The sequence below is a fragment of the Lethenteron reissneri genome, chromosome 10, assembly GCF_015708825.2.
Source record: "Lethenteron reissneri isolate LAM-NWPU_2019-01 chromosome 10, ASM1570882v1, whole genome shotgun sequence".
Classification (NCBI taxonomy): Eukaryota; Metazoa; Chordata; class Hyperoartia; order Petromyzontiformes; family Petromyzontidae; genus Lethenteron; species Lethenteron reissneri.
In genome coordinates this window covers 7,577,759-7,599,280 of record NC_083788.1, presented here as the reverse complement: position 1 = coordinate 7,599,280, position 21,522 = coordinate 7,577,759, and the positions used below count along the sequence as shown (strand labels likewise).

Here is a 21,522-nt window from a genome sequence, read left to right as displayed (position 1 = left end):
CTGCCTCGCATGTTTTGCAGGAGGTCGTGGGTTCGATTCAGACCCTGACGTTTGCTGTATATTTTGCATGTCCCTCCACATTTCCAATCAACGTCACACCTTCAGAGTATCTGGCTGCTATAAATGTCCACGCGATGATGAGAAGCCACTTCGTGGAGCAATCATTTGTGGCCAGGTCACATTTGAAAGAGCCGTTTCGCTCAGTGGGCCTTACCGGGTAATATAAACAGTTTAGTTGAGCAACAGGCTTTCACCTCTACCCGCAGCACAACTCTTGCGCGTCGAGACTTTGAGGTCGTTGCCAATTCCCGCACCCATCACCGCCGGCTGCTTGGCAATAAACATCAGAATACGCGGACGGTCTCTCCCCAGCCGGTTATTTCACTTTCAGTCCCATCGCACACAGTGGATCGCTTCTTTTTTTAACATTCGCAGCAGAAGCGGCGCGAGTCTTGCAAAAGTCTCTGCCTCTCGTTACTTTGGGTCCCCATAGTGATAATGCAATCGAGAGGGCGCACAATATTTCACGGGCATGAATGACTGACAGCCAGATGATAATAAGCAATCATCCAAACTCCGGTCATCCTTGGCTAGCCATCGAACAAAGACGGCCACTGCATCGTGCGCTGTCAGATGCGCTTCTGCGGCCGTCTGGAACGCTCTTCCTTCCGATATTAGGAAGCCACTGGAGCTATGCACTTTTATATCTAGATTGAAAACTCATTTATTTAGAACTGCTTATTGTATTTAGTTTGTCCTTCCCCCGCACCTCCGATTAGCATGGTTGGCTACATCCAGTCCAAAAGAAGTTAAATATACACACTGGGGGGGGGGGGGGTGGTCTTCAAGTGTCTATTTAAAGTCGGCGTAGGTTGAACGCTGCTGCTGGGAATGCGCAGCGGGACGATGATGGCCGCGTTCCACGCGGCGAGGGCTGCCACGGAGACATGACGAGCGGCAGTGACGATGGCACCGGTCCTTTGTGCAGAGTGGAGGGGGTTGTGAGCCGCCACGCTGCTGCGAAGAGTTTTAGCCCGAGCTGGAGTGCAGGGTGACAGGAGTGAAAAAAGTCGCAGTGAAACAACCCGAGGTACCGTGGCAGAGGCAGGTGATCTTACAGCTGACCCTGCGGGCCATGGGAAGCCAGTAGAGGGAGCGGAGGGAGGGGAGGGCAGGCGCAGATGGACGACACAGGCGAGATGGTTCATCAAACGTTGGAGTTTCTCAAGGTGATTCTAGATTTGAAGCTTTCGTGACTGCAACGAGTCCCGTAGGTAAAAATTTTAAATTTAAATTAATAAAAGTAAAATAAGAATAAAATAAAAAATAAAAATCACGACGTTTCGGAGGCAACACAAGCTTCCGTTTTCAGGTGGAACCGTCACAGCACGATTGCTGTATTTAAGAGATGGTTCCACCTGAAGACGGAAGCTTGTGTTGCCTCCGAAACATCGTGATTTTTATTTTTTATTTTATTTTACTTTTATTAATTTTAATTTTTTATCTACGTGACTTTACCGAAAAAACCTAAGAATATTTCTCAAGGTGGCTTTAAGCTCGAACAAGGACCGAAGGGCATGGCCCTGGTGCACTATATGAAATGGTGGCTCCCTATCCAATTTTCTCCCCTGTCTTTGTAGCCCAGCACCTGTGCCCCTCTGGCCGCAGGACCACAATGCAGTCTGCACGGCTTGCACACTCGATAGCTAAGCCACCGGGCCATGAAGATAACTTAGCCTCGTTCCAGCTGCATTGGTGTGTACTTGCGTGTTTGTGTGTGTGTGTGTGCGTGCGCGTGTGTGAAGTGGTAGTGTAACGGCGTCCTGCGAACCTGACATCAAGTGGCGATTATGTGTGATGTGTGATGTGTAAACATCAGAACCGGGGAAGACAAATATGGACGGGCACGGCGTTGGAAACATCCGCACCCTCCTCGTCCGCCCAGTTGGTCTTCGTTGAGGCGTTCGCTAACAGCACTTACCCCCCCGTCGCCCCCCAAGGTCTGTACATAAGCTACACGGGTTGACTTGTCTTTGTGTGCCTGCGTGTCTCAGCTGTCCCCGGCTGCTCAAGGAGGCGAGCTTGAACCGGAGTCTGGACAGTCTGGACCAGGTGGGGATCTCCACGGCGCAGGACGGGCACTCGCACAGCAAGGGCAACACCTGGGGCCAGCACAGCCAGCTGAGTCGGCACGGTCAGGTGGGCGCAAGCAGCCACTTCGATATCGTTTTGTGTCACCCCGCCGCCCCGCCGCCAGCTGTGCTTTTGACCTGTGACCTGATGAGTGCATGTGTGTGTATGTATGTATGTGGAGCTTCTTTCGTACCTTACGTAAACAACCGTGCTAATCGGAGGCATGCGGGGGAAGGGCAGCAAACTAAACACAACAAGCAGTTTTTCAGAAATTCGTTTTCAATCTCGATCATTTAAAAGTGCATAGCTGCGGTGACATAGCTCCAACGGAGGTGCTCATCAGTGGTGGATGGAAGGTGGGGGCGGGATGGGGGCGATTGCCCCCCTCCCCCTCCCGCCTTGAGATCCATAAAATTAGTATCTTATTGATATCCACCAGGGAAGAGACATGGAATGCTTTTATTGATCAATGGAGGGGGCCCTGTTTAAAAAAATAAAAAGCCTTGGAATTTTTGGTCGCACTACCAGGCCCCTTCACCCCTCACCTTGGAAAGCTATTTTTAAATCCTTTATATTAAGTTCACTTGCTTGCTTGCGCGCTTACGACCGTGCAAATCTTTCGGTCGTTTTTAAATCCTTTATATTAAGTTCACTTGCTTGCTTGCTTGCGCGCTTACGACCGTGCAAGTCTTTCGGTCGTTTTTTAACCCACTTCCCGTGATCCAATCGAGCTGACATTTTGCACACAGACTCGTTGTGCGTGACAATTTATTTTCGTGAAAAATTTTTTTCCCAAAATTTTACACTTTTTAGGAATTTTTTTTTTATATTTTATTACCAATTGCTTAATGGTGGCAGGCAATCATCTGACCCATAGGTGGCAGCCATCTCAAGCCAGAGGACGAGAGGACTCTAGCCGCCACGCATATAAAGGATTTATAGTGAAAAACTTTGTTTTTACGGGTTAATTTTTTCTACATCCGCTTCTGGACCAGATCACCCACCCAGACCTCATCTGATCTGGTCATATCTCCGCCTGGAGAGGGCCTGGTGCTGTCGACTGCTGCATGGAGGCGTTGTGGTCAACAGAGGGCAGCGCAGAGAAATCTTTTTCATCACCCAGTCACGGATTCATAATGGGTCATACCTCGTTCGTATTATATGGAGTATGTTATTATAATTATTATAATGAACAACTATCATTAATTATGTTATAATAATTATTGTTTACATTGTGATATTACAAAAATTATTATGATTATAATGCCACTGCTCTTTAGGGTGTTTGTTAAGATCGTTGTGGAATGAAACTCAAGTAGCCAGAGAGAATCCACCATGCGTCCAAGGGAGATTAAAAGTTTGCCCTTCTTTTATATTGCTTTTAGTTTTTTAAACGTTACGCTCCTTTCATACTTGAATGTTTTGTCTTTTACAATACTCTGGGGGTTTTCTCTTGCATTCACACATTACAGTGCGAGCTGGTAACTGGGCCACATTTTATCTTCTGGGAAGTAATGGGGATTTGTTAAGAAAAAAGAAAGACTGACACACCTCCAACCCCTGAACTAGTCCTACAGGCCCAATCTCTGTCTTGACGTCTGGCGAATTTGTCTCTCTACATCCAATGAATCTGCGCACCTACAGTTAGCATGGTTGGCTACGTACGGTGCGACAGAAGTTCATGCATACATCTGTCTCCGTACGTCTGATGAATCTGTATCTCCACATCTGGCGAATCTGTCTGTCGACGTCCAATGAATATGTCTCTCTATGTCTGGCGAATACGTCTCTACTCCTGGTGAATCTCTCTCGCTTGTGTTGATATGAAAATAGGTTTTTCATCTTTTATCTGGCAACAAAACAGGTGTTTAAACACCAAACTGAAACCTTGTGCCAGGAATCATGTCTGCATTAACCACAATAATTGTGGTCAGAATGCAAAAAAAACATACTCTGGTAATATATGCATTGTCCTTGAAACTGATTGGTCCACACAAGAGACAGATTTCTTTTGAGCCTCGTCTCAAACGGTGTTAGACCAGAGGACGCCAAAAGGCGTACAGCCCAAAGACAATGCACTATCAGAGTAATGAGAGCTCGGGGTGAGCATCTACATCATGGGACCTCCTTTGCCAGTACCAAAATATGAGAATAGGTTTTTTCCCTTTTATCTGGCAACAAAAGGTTTCAGTTTGGTGTTTTAACAACTTAACATCTGTTTTGTTGCCAGATAAAAGGGGAAAAACCTATTCTCATATTTTGGTACTGACAAAGGAGGTCCAATGATTGCGTTGATATATTTTATTTGCCTCCTAGAGCCGGGAGCTGGCCGTGCCTGGAGCCGGCCAGGGCCTGGGTCCCAGGGGCTCGCAGGCGATGGAGGCGCTGGACCTGCCTCGCTGCATGCGCACCCGGCGCCACAGCTATCTCTTCGCCATCCAGGCCGGTTGCGAAGACGGCGAGGAAGGCGCGGTAGCGGCGGCGGCGGCGGCAGCAACGGGCCCAGCGGGAAAAATGGGGGGCAGCGCATCCAAGTCGCCCACTCCGAGTGAGTCGGTGTGGACATCTGTGACCTACTGGACATCTATGGCCCTACTGGGCATTTGTCAAATAGGGCTCATCGGATTCTTCCAGTCTAAATAAAGATTCAGTTGATTTTGTGGACAGCCTGGGCCGACTGCTCGGATTTAGACGAGGCCATGTCTAATGCCTCATTCGAAGCACGTGACCTGACCCAAGCAGTAGGAGCGTGTTTGCCACACGTGACGGAGGTTTTCAGTTTGGGCCTGGTGGCCGCTCTGATTCATTCTGTGGGTGTATTAACCGTGGATATAAAATCTCCAAAGACGCCTATTGTGCTGGCGCCACGGTCCCCATGTATGCCAAATTTGTAAAAATTACTCGTAAATTTCTTCATTGGGTAAAATCACGCAGCAACACTGCTTCTTACCAGCAGGCTACACTCATCACGTGAACCTTACCAATTGTACTAAACAGTAATTTTTTTAAATTATCGTTTATACATCGAAAACTGTTGTTGTCGCGTCTTTTTTTTGCATGTGCGCTCTTCCACGCGCACGCCTCTTCTTACCCGCCAGTGGCCACGTACGCCACCGTGTGCCGCAAGTCTCTCCCTCCGCTCCCGCTAAAGTCATCGCACCGCCCATTTGCCGCCAAGGCGTCCACGTCCGTGTCGACGCAGAGCAGCACCGAGTCGACGCAGGATGACGCGCCCCGGCCCTCCAAGGTCGGCGGCGCCAAGGGCGGCAGCTCGGGGGCCGCCGCGGCAGCCTCGACGTCGTCCGTGGCAGCAGCAGCAACAGCAGGAGGTGGTCCCCTTGCGCAACCTCCTACGACCCCCGCGGCTCCACCGCCCTCCGAGCGTGGGCAGCAGCAGGGCGGCAGCGGTGGAGGCGGTGGCGGCGGAGGAGGAGGAAGCAGCGGAGGGTCAGGAGGAGGCCCCATCTCGGGCGGGCCACCCGAGCGAAGACACAGCCAGCGCCGCGCCTCGGAGAAGTCGCGCGACAGGGAGCGCTGGCCGTCGGGCGGCGCAGCCACCGCCGCCGCCGCCGTCGCCGCCACCGTGAAGCTGTCGGCAAAGAGCCCGGCGGCTGATGGGAGCTCGTGGGAGCTGAGCGACTCTCTGGACAGCCTCGACAGCGCCCGGGCCATGGCGGCTAGCGCTGCTGATGGAGTGGCGGCTGCCTCTGCCGCTGCTGGTGGTGGTAGTGGAGTTTCTGCAACGAATCAAGCTGGCACCGCCAATGTTGGAGCTATCAATGCTGCTGCTACGGGCGCTGTTGGCGTTGCTGGTGGTGCCGGAACGGGAATTGGAGTCGGAAGTGGTGGTGGCGGCGGCAGTTCGAGCGGCCCGTCGAGCGGCACAGAGGGCAGGGCAAGGAGCCGCATACACGCGGGGAGCGTCGCGTCGGAGGATTCGGCCACGACGGAGGTGTCGCAGAGGAGCGAGCGTCTCTCCGTGGGTGTGCAGGTGCGTGTGTGAGTACGAGCGTGCAGGTGTGTGTGTTTGTGTAGTGTTCAACACGGAGGCACACACTCTGTACTGCGAGGCAACACTTTTATTTAACAACTTTAGCAGGTAACACTGAACGTAACTTTGGTTCCATAGTAGGCGATGTGGCTAACTATGTGAGTAGCGAGTTAACTCGAGACGAAGACCCGAAGACGACGAGACGCAGGATCCCGGCTTGATTCCACAGACGAGTCAAGAACGCTCCCGAGACTGCCCCCTTTATGGTCCTGGGCGTGGCCTCGTTCCGCCTTCGGCCACGCCTCCTTCGAGACCTTTCCCGAAGGATCTCGACCGAGCATCACGTGCCCCACTCAGGTTACCACGTCCTCCCTCACCCTCTCTCTCAGGCCATCACCAGGACTATGCCCCCTAGGGCTGGCTGAGATGCCGTACTTACTCTGGTGCTAGAGAGAGGCTCTAGGACGCACGGTTGCACTCCTGTAACGAGCTGGCGCGAACACCCGAGTGACACCATTACGTCACTACATTTGTGTGCAAGCGTCTTGTTGAGTGTGTGTGAGTATGCAGGTGAGTGTGTGTGCAGATTAGTGTGCAAATCCCACACAACAGATTAGTGCTTTATAGACCATGGCTTTAGAATTACTCATGCACATTTGCATGTCAATAGTCGTTGATAGCGTCTTACACTTCCTAGCCTTACTAAGCGCATATAGAATTTCATACCCATGATTTGCATAGAGCATTCTGCTGCGTTCTATCGTGTGCAGCTTAGTCTGCTTTTTACTGGTGTAGTTTATTTTTAAATGGATTTTTATGCATTTATTTTCGGTAGCCTTTCAGGATTATCCATAATTCTGGCTTGGACTCTGCGGTGCCGAGGAGTTCTTATTTCCCTCGCCTGGTACGCAGGAGGTTGTGGGTTCGATCCCGGACCCTGGTAACGCCTGTTGTCTATTTGGAATGTGCGTGTTCTCTCCCTTCGTGATGGTCGTGCGGAATTTTTTCTGGGTTCCTCCGCTTTTGCCCCCCCCCCCCCCTCCACATTTCGATTATTTGGCTGCGACTATCGGCCACTTCAATGAGCTATCACATGTGGCACGGTCGCCTCTGCAAAAGAGTTGATAGCTCAGTGGGCTTTACCCGGTAAATAAAAAATAGTTTAGTTGAAATCGAGTTCGGCTTTGTGTGCTTTTATCTTGCCTGTAGCATCCTCACCAGAGGGGAAATTGGCTATGCGCGTTGCTGGGTAGAAGCTAGGGCTGAACGATTAACCGATTTCAAATCGAAATTAGAAACAATGCGATTAGCAAATCGCAAAGGCTGCGATTTTTTGCGATTTAAAAAGTCCTATTACTTTCTTATTGGAATTTTTTATTATTATAACTTTATTGATTTCAGTTAACAATTGTTCTATGTTTGATTGTTCTATTTCAATTACATTTTTTGCATAAATACATGTTGGAAGCAATTCGTATCTTCTAAGTTCTCGTCCTGCATTAGAATATATAGAGCTGTTCATATTGTGATGGTATCATGTGGTAATGCTCCATCACATGGTTTAAATCTATTACACAGTGAATATTGAACTGAAGCTTGACTTTAAAAGATGTAATTGCAAATCAAATCGTAATCGCAATATCTGTCAGAAAAATCGCAATTAGATATTTTCCCCAAATCGCTCAGCCCTATGAAAAGCGACTCCCAGGACTTTTGGGCTGGCACGTGCACACGCAGCGCCTGCATGAGGATGTGCAGTTCCCCATGCAATTCGGTCGTGAGCGGCAACGCCGCCCACGAACATGAAATGTTTCTTCATCTTGTAAGATGAATCGCTTCTGATAAACATTGCGTTCCCGGGTTTTACAACTCGCCGTGTGATAATTCACAGCTCACTGTGGCGTTTGTAATCCACTTTACAGAGTGCCTGGGATAGCTGTAGACAAGAGATGGAGATGATTGGAGGAGAGATGTAGATGAGATGGAGATTGTCATCGATGGTTGTCGTTGATGGTTGTTGATGACTGTGTTGATGGTTGTTGTTGACGGTTGTTGATCGCTGGCATTGATGGTTGTCATTGATGGTTGTTGATCGCTGGCGTCGATGGATGATGTTGACTTCCGTTGATGGTTGTCATTGATGGTTGTTGATGGCTGGCGTTGATGGTTGTTGACGGTTGTTGTTGACTGCCATCGATGGTTGTCGTTGACGGTGAGCCGGTCTCTGTGTCGCCACCAGGTGGACACGCCGGACAGCGTGGAGGAAGAAGTCTGCACCCCGGTTCCGTCTCCCGTTGGGAGGTACCAGTCCATCGGTGTGCAGGTGGAGGAGGACCGGAGGTGAGGATCGGCGAGTGATGATTGTGGAGAGGAACTCGTTCAATCCCCGTCTCCATTGGCTGAAGCTGCACTGGGTTTGGGGATTCTGTGGCCTCATCTGAATCAACTCGACCTTAAAATACGTACCTTGTTGCATCTAATGAGTAGCCGGTGTGGTGTGTAAACATCGCCACTGGCGAAACAAAGGCGGCCGGGCGTGGTGTTGGCCACCCACCCCCTCGTGTGCCGTGCCAGTCTTCATAGGTGCTCACGAACAGCACTTGCCCCAACAGTCTGTTAAGGCTATACAGGGGATCTTTGTCTTTGTATTCATGTGGGGAGGTGTAGCGTCGTGGTTATCCCACTGTGCTAGGGGCCCGGTGACCAGAGTTCGATTCCCGTTCATGGCCAACACCAGTCACGATTATCTGAACCAGTCATGGGCCTCACCTAGGTCAACTCAGCAAAAATGAGTACCTGGTGCGGTGTTTAAATATCACCACTGGGGGGATAACGGCGGCCGGGCATGGTGTTGGCCACCCACCCCCTCGTGTGCCGTGACAGTCTTCATAGGTGCTCGCGAACAGCACTTGCCCCAACACTCTATTAAGGCTATACGGGGGGGTCTTTGTCTCCACTTGTCTTTAAACGAGCACCTGGTACAGCGTGTAACATTTCAGCACTGAGAAGACAAAGGCGGTCAGGCATGTGCGCCGTGCCGGGGCGTGAGTAACTCAAATGGAGTGGGAAAAACAAAAAAGAGCGAAGACCCAACAGCTCGGCGTTTTAATTTTGTTCACTCATTTGTCGTGTGGTTTTTTTCCTGTTTTTATTTAGTTTTCGAGCATTGTATTTGGTCTGAAACCACTTCCTTTGTGAGTAATTGAATCAAATACCCATTTGCTCTGGCTCCTCGAGTTGCGCTGCATGGGAAGCATGGTAAGAATATTAAATGATGATGGACACTCGCTGGCAGTCTCAACCTTTTTGGTCTGGCAGCCTCCAAAAGACCACCGGTGCTTACCCTCCCCCGCCAGCAAAACTCCCAACACAAATGTCTCTTGTCGCACACGAGTCACTGTTGTCCATGAGTGTGTTTTGTCACCGCAAAGCAGCCCTGCCATTCCACATGCACATTCTACGTTTGCGTGTACGTATGTATGTTGCTAATCGGAGGTGTCTCCTGCACAGTATCCACCTCACAGCCTGTGCCATCCCGGCTGCGGCGCGACCCACTGGTTGAGAACCGCCGGTGTAAGCGTGCACACGCTGTGCGTATGTGCGTGCGTGCGCGTGTACGTGCAGATGCGGGCGCAACACTCGCTCCAACAGCGTGGCGACGAGCGTGCAGGCCGACCTGGAGGTGGAGGAGATCTCCAGGCGCATCCTGGGCAGCGCTCGTAGCCCCGGGGGGCCCGGCTTCCCCGAGCGGCCCTCGTCCTCATCGTCGGCAAACACCACCGGCGGCACCGGCAACAGCCCGCACCGCAGCTCCCACCGCTCACGCCACGCGGCCAGCCCTCGCTACCGCCAGCACCCGCGGGTGGGAGAGCGCTGCTCGCGTTCGTGCGAGGGTTGGGGCCAGGGTTAGGGCTGTGCAAGGGCTAGGGTTAGGGCGGGAGTTGTGGTTGTGTTCGAGTGAGGGTTAGGGCTAGGGTTAAAGTTAGGTTAATTCTAGTGTTAGAGCAAAATTTGAGCTAAGTTAGGATTTTGATTTTAAGCTTTCGTGACTGCAGGAATCCATACTCTTTGGTTCTTTCGGTAAAGTCACATAGGTAGAAAATAAAATAAATCACGACGTATCGGGCGCAACACAAGCGTCCGTCATCTGATGACAGACCTACGTGACTTTACCGAAAGAACCAAAGAGTAAGTTAGGATTGTTCGGGATTTGAACTCGTTCAAACTCGTTCAAATCCCAACCAATCTTAGCGCTATGGTGAAGCCAAGTCTGGTCTTGTGTTGGAGCTTGGGCTATTTTACAGCTAGGCTAGGTGTAGGGTTAGGGCTGGGGCTGTATGGAAACTAGATTAGGTCTAGGGTTGGAGCTATATTAATGTGAGGTTAGGTCTGGGTGATCTGCCTCTGTCATTCTTTGTGTCATTATATTCTCGCCCGTGTCTTTTTTCCCGTCTCGTTGCCCGGCGCCGCCACGTGTGTCGTAGGAGGGACGGCAATGCCACTCTCGCAGCGTGCAGACCCAGACGCACACGCACTCGCACAAGCACGCGCAGGGGACCGCTCGGGCCCCGTCCCCAAGCCCTGCCGTGTCCCCGGGACCCTGGGCCTCGCGTAGTCGCAGCCCCCTTCTCTCCGCGGCCCCGGCCGGGGGAATCCCCATCGCCGGAGTCCCCTCCCCCGGCGCGTCGACGGCCGGTACCTCCGCGGCCAGGGACGCTCACTGGTATCTGGTGCGACTGCGGTCCGAGGGCCAGCGCCTCGACACGCTGTGCCGCCACGCAGAGGACCTGGCGGAGGACACGGACGTGCCGGAGGAAGGTGACCCCGTGACCCTACGACGACTCGTCATATCGTGGCCCCGTGCACACAGATGTGCTTCTGCACTTTTGAAATCTCGATTGAAAACGGATTTCTTTAGAACTGCTTTTTGTGTTTAGTTGGCCTTCCCCCGCACCTCTTGATTAGAACGGTTGGCTATTTATGGTGCGAAAGAAGTTCAACATACGTCCATACAGAGACGGCGGCACGAGGAAGTGTGGGGGAATGAGCAACCGAGTGATGTACATATGTATCTATGTTAAACAAAATTCACACCATATGTAGTCAAATTAGTCAATTAATTGGTAAATGAATGAACAAATAGTTAAGTGAATACATTTTGCGAACAAATGTAATAGTTTTTGTTTTATCCTCTGTGTCTATTGCGTACGGATGGATGAATAGCAACTCATGGGTCTACGTCCGGATTAGTTAGCCAAGCAGTGGCTTTTCAGTTGATGCCGCGAAGGCGGTGTTGATAGCGGTTGTGGTTGTCTTGTGCAGCGCTGGGCGTGATCCGCAGCGCCGTGGGCTCCACTCGACTACTGCTCTCCCAGAAGTGGCAGCAGTTCCAGAGGCTTTGTCAGGACAACCTGGTGAGCAAAGCCACACGCACGTCCAGCCCCAATTATACCACCACCACCACCACCGTCAACCCGATTTGAACATCAGCTGTGCCTCCAGCATGCACATTTACACCACCTCCAGCGTGAACATCCACATCACCTCCATCGTGCGCACTCACACCACCTGCAGTGTGCACACTCACACCACCTGCAGCGTGCACATTCACATCACCTGTAGTGTGCACATTCACATCGCCTGCAGTGTGCACACTCACATCACCTGCAGCATACACGTTACCAACTATGAAAGTAACTGATATTGTGCTGCTTACAATGTTGACCAGCAGCGCATGATATTATAAAATCTGAGTTCAAGCATTGAAATCCAGGTTAAAAGGTAAGATTTTAGAAGTTTCCGCAAGATATTTGATTTTTTATCTTGGCACGCAGTTGACTGGGAAGCGAGTTTCAAGCCTTAGGCCCCGGCGTATGAGAAGACTCGCTCCCCACGCTTGTTTTTAACATGCAGGACGTCCTCGTCAGAGCTGTCTGCAGAGCGAAAATTAGCCCCTTATACGAGATCTGCTTTGAGTGTGAGGGTTTTGGACAAGAAGACCGGACATTTGTTTACGTAGGCCATGTGTATTCATAGGGCGCCACCGTGGTGGGATATTAATTACCTCACCTGGTATGCATGATAAGCCACTTCATTGAGCTATCATTTGTGGCCAGGTCGCATCCAAAAAAGAGCTGTATAGCTTGGTGGGTCTTACCAGGTAAAATAAAAAAAAAATGTTAAGAGTTTTAATGGGCAGATATTTTTACACTATCCGGATATGCACTGGGAGCCAGTGCAACATTAATGTGTGTTGTGCACCAGGACCCATCAACGGAGCTGCGTCCCACTGATGAGGACCTGGCCGGCTTCTGGGAGCTGCTGCAGATCCCATTGAGGGATGTACAACGTCGCTTTGAACAAGTTGAACGTCTACGAGCGCGTGGCTGGGTCGGCAGCAGCAGCACTCCCTCCCCAGAGGTGCACGCTCATACACAAAGACACAGGGTCACCCGCGTCTGCCTACACGGGCAGTTGGGGTAAGTGCTGTTAGAGAGAACCTTTGAAAGGATGTGATGTGGCTGGAAAAACCACACCGGGCCAATGCTGGTGTTTACCGATGTAAGGGATGTCAGGGGAAGGCGGCTCTCCTTTACACCAGGATGCCCAGGACCAGTTCAGATATAGCGCTCCACTGGGAATCGATCACAGGTTTCCTGGATTGTAGCGCAGCATGCTAATGCCCGTGCCACTGCACCCCACGTTCGTACTAAGGTTATCTATCACCTGTTCTGGTTTTTTTCCAGGATTTTGTCTTTATGGGATAGCTGTCATAGCAAATCTGTAAGTCTTGCTGGAACATTGGAAGTCCTGGTTTGTGTCAGTTGCGTAATGACACACCACTCAAGACAATACACATACATGTAACTCTCCCTTCTTCTGTGAGTTGTTCTTCTTTCCAAGATGTCCCAGTTTTTCGTACCTGAGGTGGTAACCCTAGCTCATACACACACAGAGAGACGGTTGGCAAAGACTTAACAAAAAAACTCACTGTCGTCCAAACAGGAGCGGAGCACACCCGTGCCGTCATCTGCGTCGCAAACTCCAACCCCTCAGTTGATGGCACCGCCGCTGCCACCCCCGTCGCCGCGGCCCCAGCCCAGGCCCCGTACCAGCATCGCGCAGCAGACGTCCATCGAGACAGCGGAGCCACGAGCCCGCTCGCCCGCCGCGCCCAAGCGGCCCATGGCGTATCGGCAGCGCTCGACGACGGAGAGCAACGAGAGCCTCGACGTGTACCTGCCAGAAGCCCAGACCAGGCTGTAGTGTGCTGGGCCCGCTGAGGCCTTGTCTAGGCTTTTTATCATTATTTATTTATTTTTCATTTTTTACCTACGTGACTTTACCGAAAGAACTAAGAGTATACTTGTCTAGGCTGTAGTTCACAAGATGTGAGACTCTGGATTGTTTATGGTGTAGTGAACCAGCCACAAGGCACAGACCAGGCTCCAGTGTGCTAAGCCTGAGGCTCAGTCTGGGCTGCATTCCACTTGGTTTGTGGAAATGGGTTGTTTAGGCTGTAGTGCACTTGGCCCAAGTCACAGAGCACTATGCTGCAGTGTGCTAGATGTGAGGCTAAGGCTGTGGCTATGAGGCTGTACAGTATGCTACACCTGAGGCCCAGTCCAGGCTTTAATGTGCTTGATGTGAGGTTCTGGGTTATTTATGCTGTAGTGCACCAGGCCAATGGCTCAGTCCAGGTCTTAGCCTACATTGTACATGAAGATTGTGCCATTGTGTAACGAGTTTTTAGGCCCAGGTCCTTTGAGCCCAGGTTTAAATTTTGCTAGCATGCTAGGCCTGACGTTGAAACTTGGCTATAGCCTGCATCATGCCTGGCAGCCAGAGGATTATGACTCCAGGATTTAGTCCGCAAGATATGCCCAAGCCTCGGTCAGTTCAGACACTAAGCCTAAGCTTATTGGTGTCCCAGTCAGGGTTTTAATGCCCTGGCTTGTGAACCTTAGTGTCAAAAAGTTTATTGCATCAGATATCTTTAGGCCGCTTGTCCTGAATTAATGTGAGTACATATTTTTTTAGGAACGGCAGTATGACACCTCGCTGGCTAAACCAGTTCTTGCAAAGGTATTCCAGGATTTAATCATGTGCTTGATTTTCACTTTGATAAACCAACAGAAAACAACATCGGTGTCTGACGTGCGTGTTGTAAACAATGTAATTTCGCACGGCACTTATGAAATGCAGAAACAAACGTTAAAAGATTGGTCAATAAATGGTTTATTTATGTTTTTGCTATGGAGCCAAATCTGGTAGTGGAATTGTCATTGTGGATGGATGCATCAAATGCTGCTTAGCACCACGTTGACACAAATTAAACATTTCCAATTTGGCGGTGACCTAAGAGTCGTAAGTCTCTTCTCATGCCCATTCCATTGCCGAAATGGCTGTCTCCTGCAGCTTATATTTTGAATACACAAAATGGCTCCTCTTTCCTCAGTCTTGGGGCTGCTTGCTTGCTTGTCTTTTTTTTGTGCACAAAACTTAGAAATCAACGAATTTCTTCTTGTGACAAAGATTGAGCAGGCCTTTTTTTAGATTGTTGCATTCTGCCAATCAGTCCGAAGGTTCAGTTGTGGAGTTAGTTGTCTCCGATTTGGCTTTCACTTTAGTGAAATCGGTTTAAGGTTGTTGAGGTGGCCGGGTGGTTTTGGTGATTCATACTATCCATGTTTGAGCTCCAAGCCAGCACTGTTGAGAACCTTCGTTAGAATCTAGGCAGTTGCCTGAGATTGCGCCAGTTTCTTCAGCGAGCGTTTTTGTTGGTCTCAGCCTGGCCACCAATGACTACGCAAAAAAAAACTTGTTTCATAAAATTGCTCGTTCACTTTATTTGGTATGCTCAAGTCCTGGAGGGCTCAAATATATATATAGTGGACACGTGGTGAGCCGCTCTCCAGAAAGCGTGGAGGGGTGCCCCCCAGTGGTTACAGCGAAGACGGTGGCCCATTGAAGTGTCGTCCGCCTATGGAAAGAGATTCTGTGGTGTCTCGTCTGGGGTCCGGGGTCCCAACCGCGTTGAAGGATAACCCCGCTGTGTCCGTTCGAGTCTCTGGAATGCGCACGTCTTTCCCACCCCCCCGCCCCCCCCCCCGTGTCACAGACAGCTCGACTGGCACATTGGGTTGCGATGAAGTGATCACGCTCTTGGACAGGATGCTTGCTACAAGTGGGAAACTCCTTTGAGCCGATCAGAACCTGGAGATGGAGACTGCCTTGTATTTTACACCTCTCGCCCTCGTTGTACAGCATCTACCATATGTCTACCTCTGCTGTGTAGCCGACATCTCTTAATATCTCTCTGCCGCGTATATTTAACATCTTTGCCTTGTGTCTTACATATCTTTCTGCCTTGATAACGATGCTCTCTCCAGTTTAGTTTTAAGTCCGTGTTTTCCCTATATTGATTTATTTTATTATGAATCGACCACTAATCCAATTTGACTTCAAGTCTGTCACTCGTAGACCATGCATGGCTCTCATTGATTTTACTGCCATCCGCATTAAAAGGTAAAAATAAATAAAAGAAAAAATATCGTGTTGCACGTTTATGATCCTGTTGAGTTAGTATGTTTTCTACGTAAGCGTGACTCGATCGCATACTGTTAAACCATTTTCGGTATTCACATGTATGCTACACGTGCATCATATGTTGGGCATGCCTTACATTGGAAGTGTTAATGAACTTAATCGAATTTAGGTTTTGAAAGATTTGATCAAATTTTATAGATATCTAACAAATTTAAAATCTCACATTCAAATGTTTGATAATATTTGTCATGTCATTTTTGATGTTCGTTTTCGTGCTTTGAAGGTGTCTTGTTTGCACTTCTTTTCAACGCCTCCTTTCTTTTCTCGTCTTGTTTTGTTTCTCAGACAAAGCTAAAGGAATCGCGCGTCCCAACACGATAAATTCAAAGACACCACGGGATTGTCGCGCACGTCGGAGGTGCGTGGGAAGGACAACAAAACTAAACACAAAAAGCAGTTCTAAAACTCATTTCTTGAGAACTGCTTTTCGTGTTTAGATTGGTGTTCTCCCCCCCTCCCTCCCACCGCCAATTCGCATGGTTGGCTACGTACGGTGCGAAAGAAGTTCAACATACATGTCACGTGGACACCGCGTACAGACTCGTGCCGTTTCCCAAACGGCATCGTTTTCATTGAATCGTCTTTTTGTATTCGCATAGGGGGGCGGTGGTGGGGACGGTGGTGGCCGTGGTCAACCTGGCCGGGCGGTTGGCACAGCTCACTACTTGCCACTGAGTGAAGTTTTTCACCAGTTCGATTTCTACCACAGTCGCCCCACACCACACCCTCCCGCCCCGGGGATGACTTAATTGATCATGAACACAAACCAAAGCTCTGAAGTGCATGTTAAACACGATGCAGACACACTATTCGGCAAATACAATTTATAACAAAAAACATTCACGTTAAAATAAGTCGTTCTGGCCTCCAAGGTATCCCTTGCTATCGAGACTTTAATCTCACCGGCGATTCTGACCCAGTTAAATAAAGGACGATCGTTCGTCCATCCATTCACTCACTCACGGACATGTGCTGTACGTCAGCTGTGCATCTGTATTGACTAAAAGGCGTACTGTATTGATTACTATGCGCGTTACTTGTAAATATTGATTAAAGGGCTTCAATGAGCATAAACATCATTACAGTATATATATATAAATACGTAGGCTAGTACCATTCAGGTAGTTATGCAAAACGAGTCGGTTGATAGATCAACGGTGGTTAGGAGTCCAGACAGATGTCCCAAGTGTCTCCAGCGGTCTTTCGAGCACTGGGCTTGGCCACACTCGCCCCCTGTTGTCGATCCTGAGCTAGTGGTGGAAATTCCACGTTCCGCTGGTGGGTTTGCCCAATGTTTTGTGCTTTATTAACGCAACCCACGAGCGTCTCTGTGCGCCACGTGCTGAAGCCTAGCCAGGTTGGAAGCTATTTTAGCCACCGATGATGCTGCTGATGATGATGGGGCTGAGTCAAACCCTGGCCAGGATTCAAACTCGTTGAACCCTTAGGTCTGTACGATCGTGTTCCCCAAGTATTCTGCCGACTTGGCTGACCCGCCCGTGGCGAGGTATGGAGATAAATAGGTGTACTTTGGTGTACACTTTACATACAACCTGAATAGGAGTATTATTTAGGACATTCAGTATCTCGGTGCAAGCAATAGAAACGTGTTATATAGTGTGTGTATATATAACGTGCACAGTATGTATGCCGCAGACGTTATTGCAAGACTAAACATACACACACACAATTGATAACGAAGTTGCTCACGTGATCATACACACGTTGATTGAATGTGTGCAATAATGAACAGGAATGTATTTTTTGTTATCTGACTGTTGTTATTGCAGTATTTTTTCTTAGCCTGTATATGATCACTAACTTACCAGCCACTTGCCAAATACATATATATACACACACAATATATATAATAAAAGGCCAAATAGAGAATGTACTTTCAACATGTATTTTATCCCCAAACAATGAAATGTAAACGTGTTTTTCTTTTACCTTGTTTTAATCCTCGTTTCATGATGATTTACGATCCACACAAAGTATATGCTAAATGGGAGTATTTAATTTAAGATAACTGTAAAATGTAACATAATGTGATCTCCGGTCGGTGACAATTTCAGTCATCTCGGGGGAGATGTGTGCGAGACGAGAGATAAATATATATTACTACAGCGCCACGTTGTCGTGAACAATCGGTCGGCAATTCATTTTGGGAGATATTAATAAGGTGTTTGATGTCATCGTCCTGGTGACGCTGACCTGTCTTGATTGTCAGCCACCTGATTTAGGAAGACAGAGCAACAATTGGTGATGTAGAACCGCCCTATAACCAAAATCACCCGCAAATTAATGCGCGCGCTTATCATCAGGTCTCAGTAGGCTAAGCAAAATGGGGCCTGCATAGTAGTTGGATGGGCTGCCACCATGCGTTATCTGGTTGTTCTTGACTTATGCGAGGTGGTGAGGGGGGTGGAGAACCAGAGGGGGGCAGCACAACAACAACAAAACATACGTTGTGCTATACTTCAATGCTCCCCGCACTCTCAACCAAACCTGCACTGACCAGCGTGGTGAAGCATGGTCAAATAAAGCCATGTGGCAGTGGATTCACGAAAGGGGCTGTATATATAATGTACACAATGCGAATTCGAGTATGTTGCTATCTTACGTGACAATAGTGGTAGCCTCGCTTTGACGATTGGGCGCCCGTGGTTAAAAGTTAAAGTTTCTAAACCACTTTTGGTTTGGTTTGCTCTGGGCACATTTCCCAGAAAGTGACTTTCCCTGTTTCAAATATTGTAGCCTTATGCTCGGCCCGACCTGATGATACGTAAAGGGTGGGGGAGGGGGCTGAGTAGATTTAAAGTTGATGTTTTACGCAGGTGACAACTTCAGAGGCCAGGATGAGAGTCTCATTTGCAAGAGTGGCCAAAAGGGGTCACCAAAATTACGAAAGGTCAAACAAATGAATTAAACGCTGCAATAAAGCAAATAGAAATCAGAGCAGCAGCAGCAACAACAATCAATGTTAAATAAATACATGTCCCGTAGCAAGACTGATCATCGTGCAATTTACAATCGGTCGTGAGCGGGGTTGGTAGAAGAGAGAAAGGGGCCCAACGTCACAAAGAGACCGAGGAGGCCACTCCCTTTGTGGGTGGTGCTAGTGGAGGAGTGGGCGGTGGCTATACCAAGTAGGCAGGGCTTAGGGAGGGAGAGGCTGTCAGCTCCATCAACGTGCCCTGGCTGAGCCCTCCCAGATAAAATGTTATTTGAAGCAATGCGTTGGTGCATCTCCCATCAACACAGAATGTGTAACACTGGCGAGCATGCTGGCCGGGTGATGTCCCTGGCGTCTCCCACAATGACTTTCCGTCTGACTGCTTGCAGGGTCTTGGCGTGTAATAACGGTGTAACGATTAATATCTCGGTGGCGCCGTGACGGTGTGCGCTCGCTGCCACGTGGCTCTCAATCCCCTCCTCCTTTCCCCACGTTCCCTTTCCGTGTGCATGAAGCGTCGTCGGTCATTCCCCCGCTCCCCCTCTCTCGTCTGTCACGCCACCGTCACGGCACGTGGCGAGGGAGGGGGGCTGCTGAGCAGGGGGGGCAACCGGGTTGGACCCCAGGTTGATGTTCCACGTGATTTCTGGAATGGGTCCTTTTTGCATCCAGGGTACAGTCTCGGTAGGTTATTTCTGACCACTGAGTCCCACGTTGGGCCAGGTGGGTCTTGTAATAAGTCCCGGATGGGTTTGTGGCGAGTGCAAGGTGGGTCTAGGCTGAAACCGTAGGTGGTTCTGGGTGAGTCCGGTTTGCGTTCAGGGTATAATCTCGGTCGGTATCTCTACCGGGTCCCACATGTGGGTCCACGTGGTTCTGGAGCGAGTCCCAGGTGGGTATGGTTGAGTCCCAGTTTGATCCGTATGAATCCGGGTGGGGCTGGGCAAGTGCAGTTTTTGTTACAGGGTATGGTCTCAGTCGGTATTTCTACTGAGTTCCATGTTTATCACATGGGTCTTGATTGAGTACAAAGTAGGTCGAGGTAGGTCCGTGTAAATCAGAGCGATTTTCAGGTGGGTCTGGGCGAGATGGCTTTAGGTTGCCCACAATTGAATCTGGAACAATCGTAGACGAGTCTGGGTAACTTCCACATGGGCTCGAATGAGTCCCTGTTAGGTATCGGTCCTCTATGGGTCTGGGTAGGCGCCGTCCCGGGGCTGCGTCTAACACGAACCACTATGCGAATTCAACCGAAACCCAGCTCGGGCCCCCACTTATTCAGCAGCACGCTTGATGTGTATGTACCACGGCAAAACAGTGTTTAAATAAAGATAATTTATTATTATTGTTTGTGGTTGTTGGTGGCTCTGTTCATGGTGCTGATAATGCTGCTGGTGATATTGATGCTGATTATGGCAGTGCCTGGTACTGACGATGCTGCTGGTATTGCCGCTGATGACGATGCTGGTGCTGATGACACTGATGCCCATGATAACCAAGTGATGCCGGTGTTAGGGATGGCAATGCTGATGATGCTCAGATAAAGATGCAGGCGATGCTTTGTTTATGGTGGTGCTGCTGCATCTGTAAATCATCTCAGTCGCCCTATAACCCCTGAGTCCGTCCCTTTACCTGCCGGCAAAGAGCCTTTGATACTTCACGTGGCCGCAAGGTGCACCTAGCCTGACACAAAGGCCGTGATGACGTTACCGCCACTTAGTGGCGAACGGTTGTTGGTGCTGCTGCTGCTGACGATTTTGCAAGTGAATCTGGTGCTGAGGTTGCAATTGGTGAAGATGTTTTATGTTGATGTTAATTGTGATGTGTTGGTAGTACTGTACTACCAACACTTCATCACTGTCCACATTAAATATAATTGGTGATCATTGCATTAATTTGGCGTGTCTTGTTTTCTGGCTCTCAATTTATATTTTTCCATATATATCTCAGCAAATGTTTTCCATTTTCGGAAATATTAATGTCTCAATATGTTTTCATTTGAGAGAGATTTGATTGTTCAATTAATTACCTTTTTTATATAGTCAACCAAAATATCGGCAAATCTGTATTTTACCTGAAGGAATCTGGTAATGTTGCGTTGTGTGTGTTGGCAGTGGTGTACAATCACAATTAACAACAACCAAAACTCAACACGTTTGTCAATAACACTGTGGCCTTCAAAGGTAAAATATATAATAGGCAACGATTTGGCCAATGGCCGAGTCTATATATATAATGGCCTAAACGTTGCCGATTATAATTTATTCCTTTGGAGGCGACGTGTTGGCCAATTGCCAAAACGTTGCCTTTTATATGTTTCCCTTTTAAGGCCACAGTGTTGTTGACGAATGTGTTTCACGTGAATAATTTTCTACAATATGATTAATGAATGGTTTAAACAGTATATGTGGTCGATGGTAGAGAAACCTTTCCAAAACCCGGATTGCTCTGGTGGCTGGTTGGCCTCTATTTAAGTTATATTTATATTCTGTAATCGCAATGATATCGGTGAACAATTGATATCGTGCGACGATAAGAGGCTAATAGGACTCTAATTCTTCAAGTGAGTTTGGTCACCCTATTTAGTAGAATAATAATTGAGGCCTCATTCCACGATTGAAGTGGCAATGCTTTGTTTAGGGATTAAAAAATAGGACCGCTAATTTAGTTCCTATAACTGGCCCCTCTTCTTGAACTATTTTCACAGTTATCCACTTACACCGTCCGCTTCCGGGAGATTAATTTCCATTCCTTTTTATTCTGCGAAGGACATCTTCATGCGCGACACATGTAACTTCCTCCTTTTCGTCTGAAAAAAAAACCAGGGCAAATT

General features: G+C 49.0%; 1 protein-coding gene across 10 annotated transcripts in view; it reads left to right on the top strand.

Annotated features, from left to right (window-relative positions):
* LOC133340908 (disks large-associated protein 3-like) overlaps positions 1 to 20,399 on the top strand; it is a 54,811-nt gene extending 34,412 nt beyond the window's left edge. For 9 of the 10 annotated variants that reach the window (XM_061549394.1, XM_061549400.1, XM_061549395.1 and 6 more), the window contains 9 exons: positions 2,055 to 2,199; positions 4,450 to 4,681; positions 5,232 to 6,124; positions 8,364 to 8,464; positions 9,749 to 9,986; positions 10,609 to 10,942; positions 11,447 to 11,538; positions 12,389 to 12,544; positions 13,130 to 20,399. In XM_061549394.1, coding sequence (XP_061405378.1) covers positions 2,055 to 2,199; positions 4,450 to 4,681; positions 5,232 to 6,124; positions 8,364 to 8,464; positions 9,749 to 9,986; positions 10,609 to 10,942; positions 11,447 to 11,538; positions 12,389 to 12,544; positions 13,130 to 13,390 — 2,452 coding nt within the window. In that variant the 3' untranslated portion in view covers positions 13,391 to 20,399. The remainder of the gene's footprint in view (positions 1 to 2,054; positions 2,200 to 4,449; positions 4,682 to 5,231; positions 6,125 to 8,363; positions 8,465 to 9,748; positions 9,987 to 10,608; positions 10,943 to 11,446; positions 11,539 to 12,388; positions 12,545 to 13,129) is intronic. The other variant, XM_061549397.1, reaches the window with a different exon arrangement.
* The last annotated feature ends 1,123 nt before the right edge of the window (positions 20,400 to 21,522 follow it).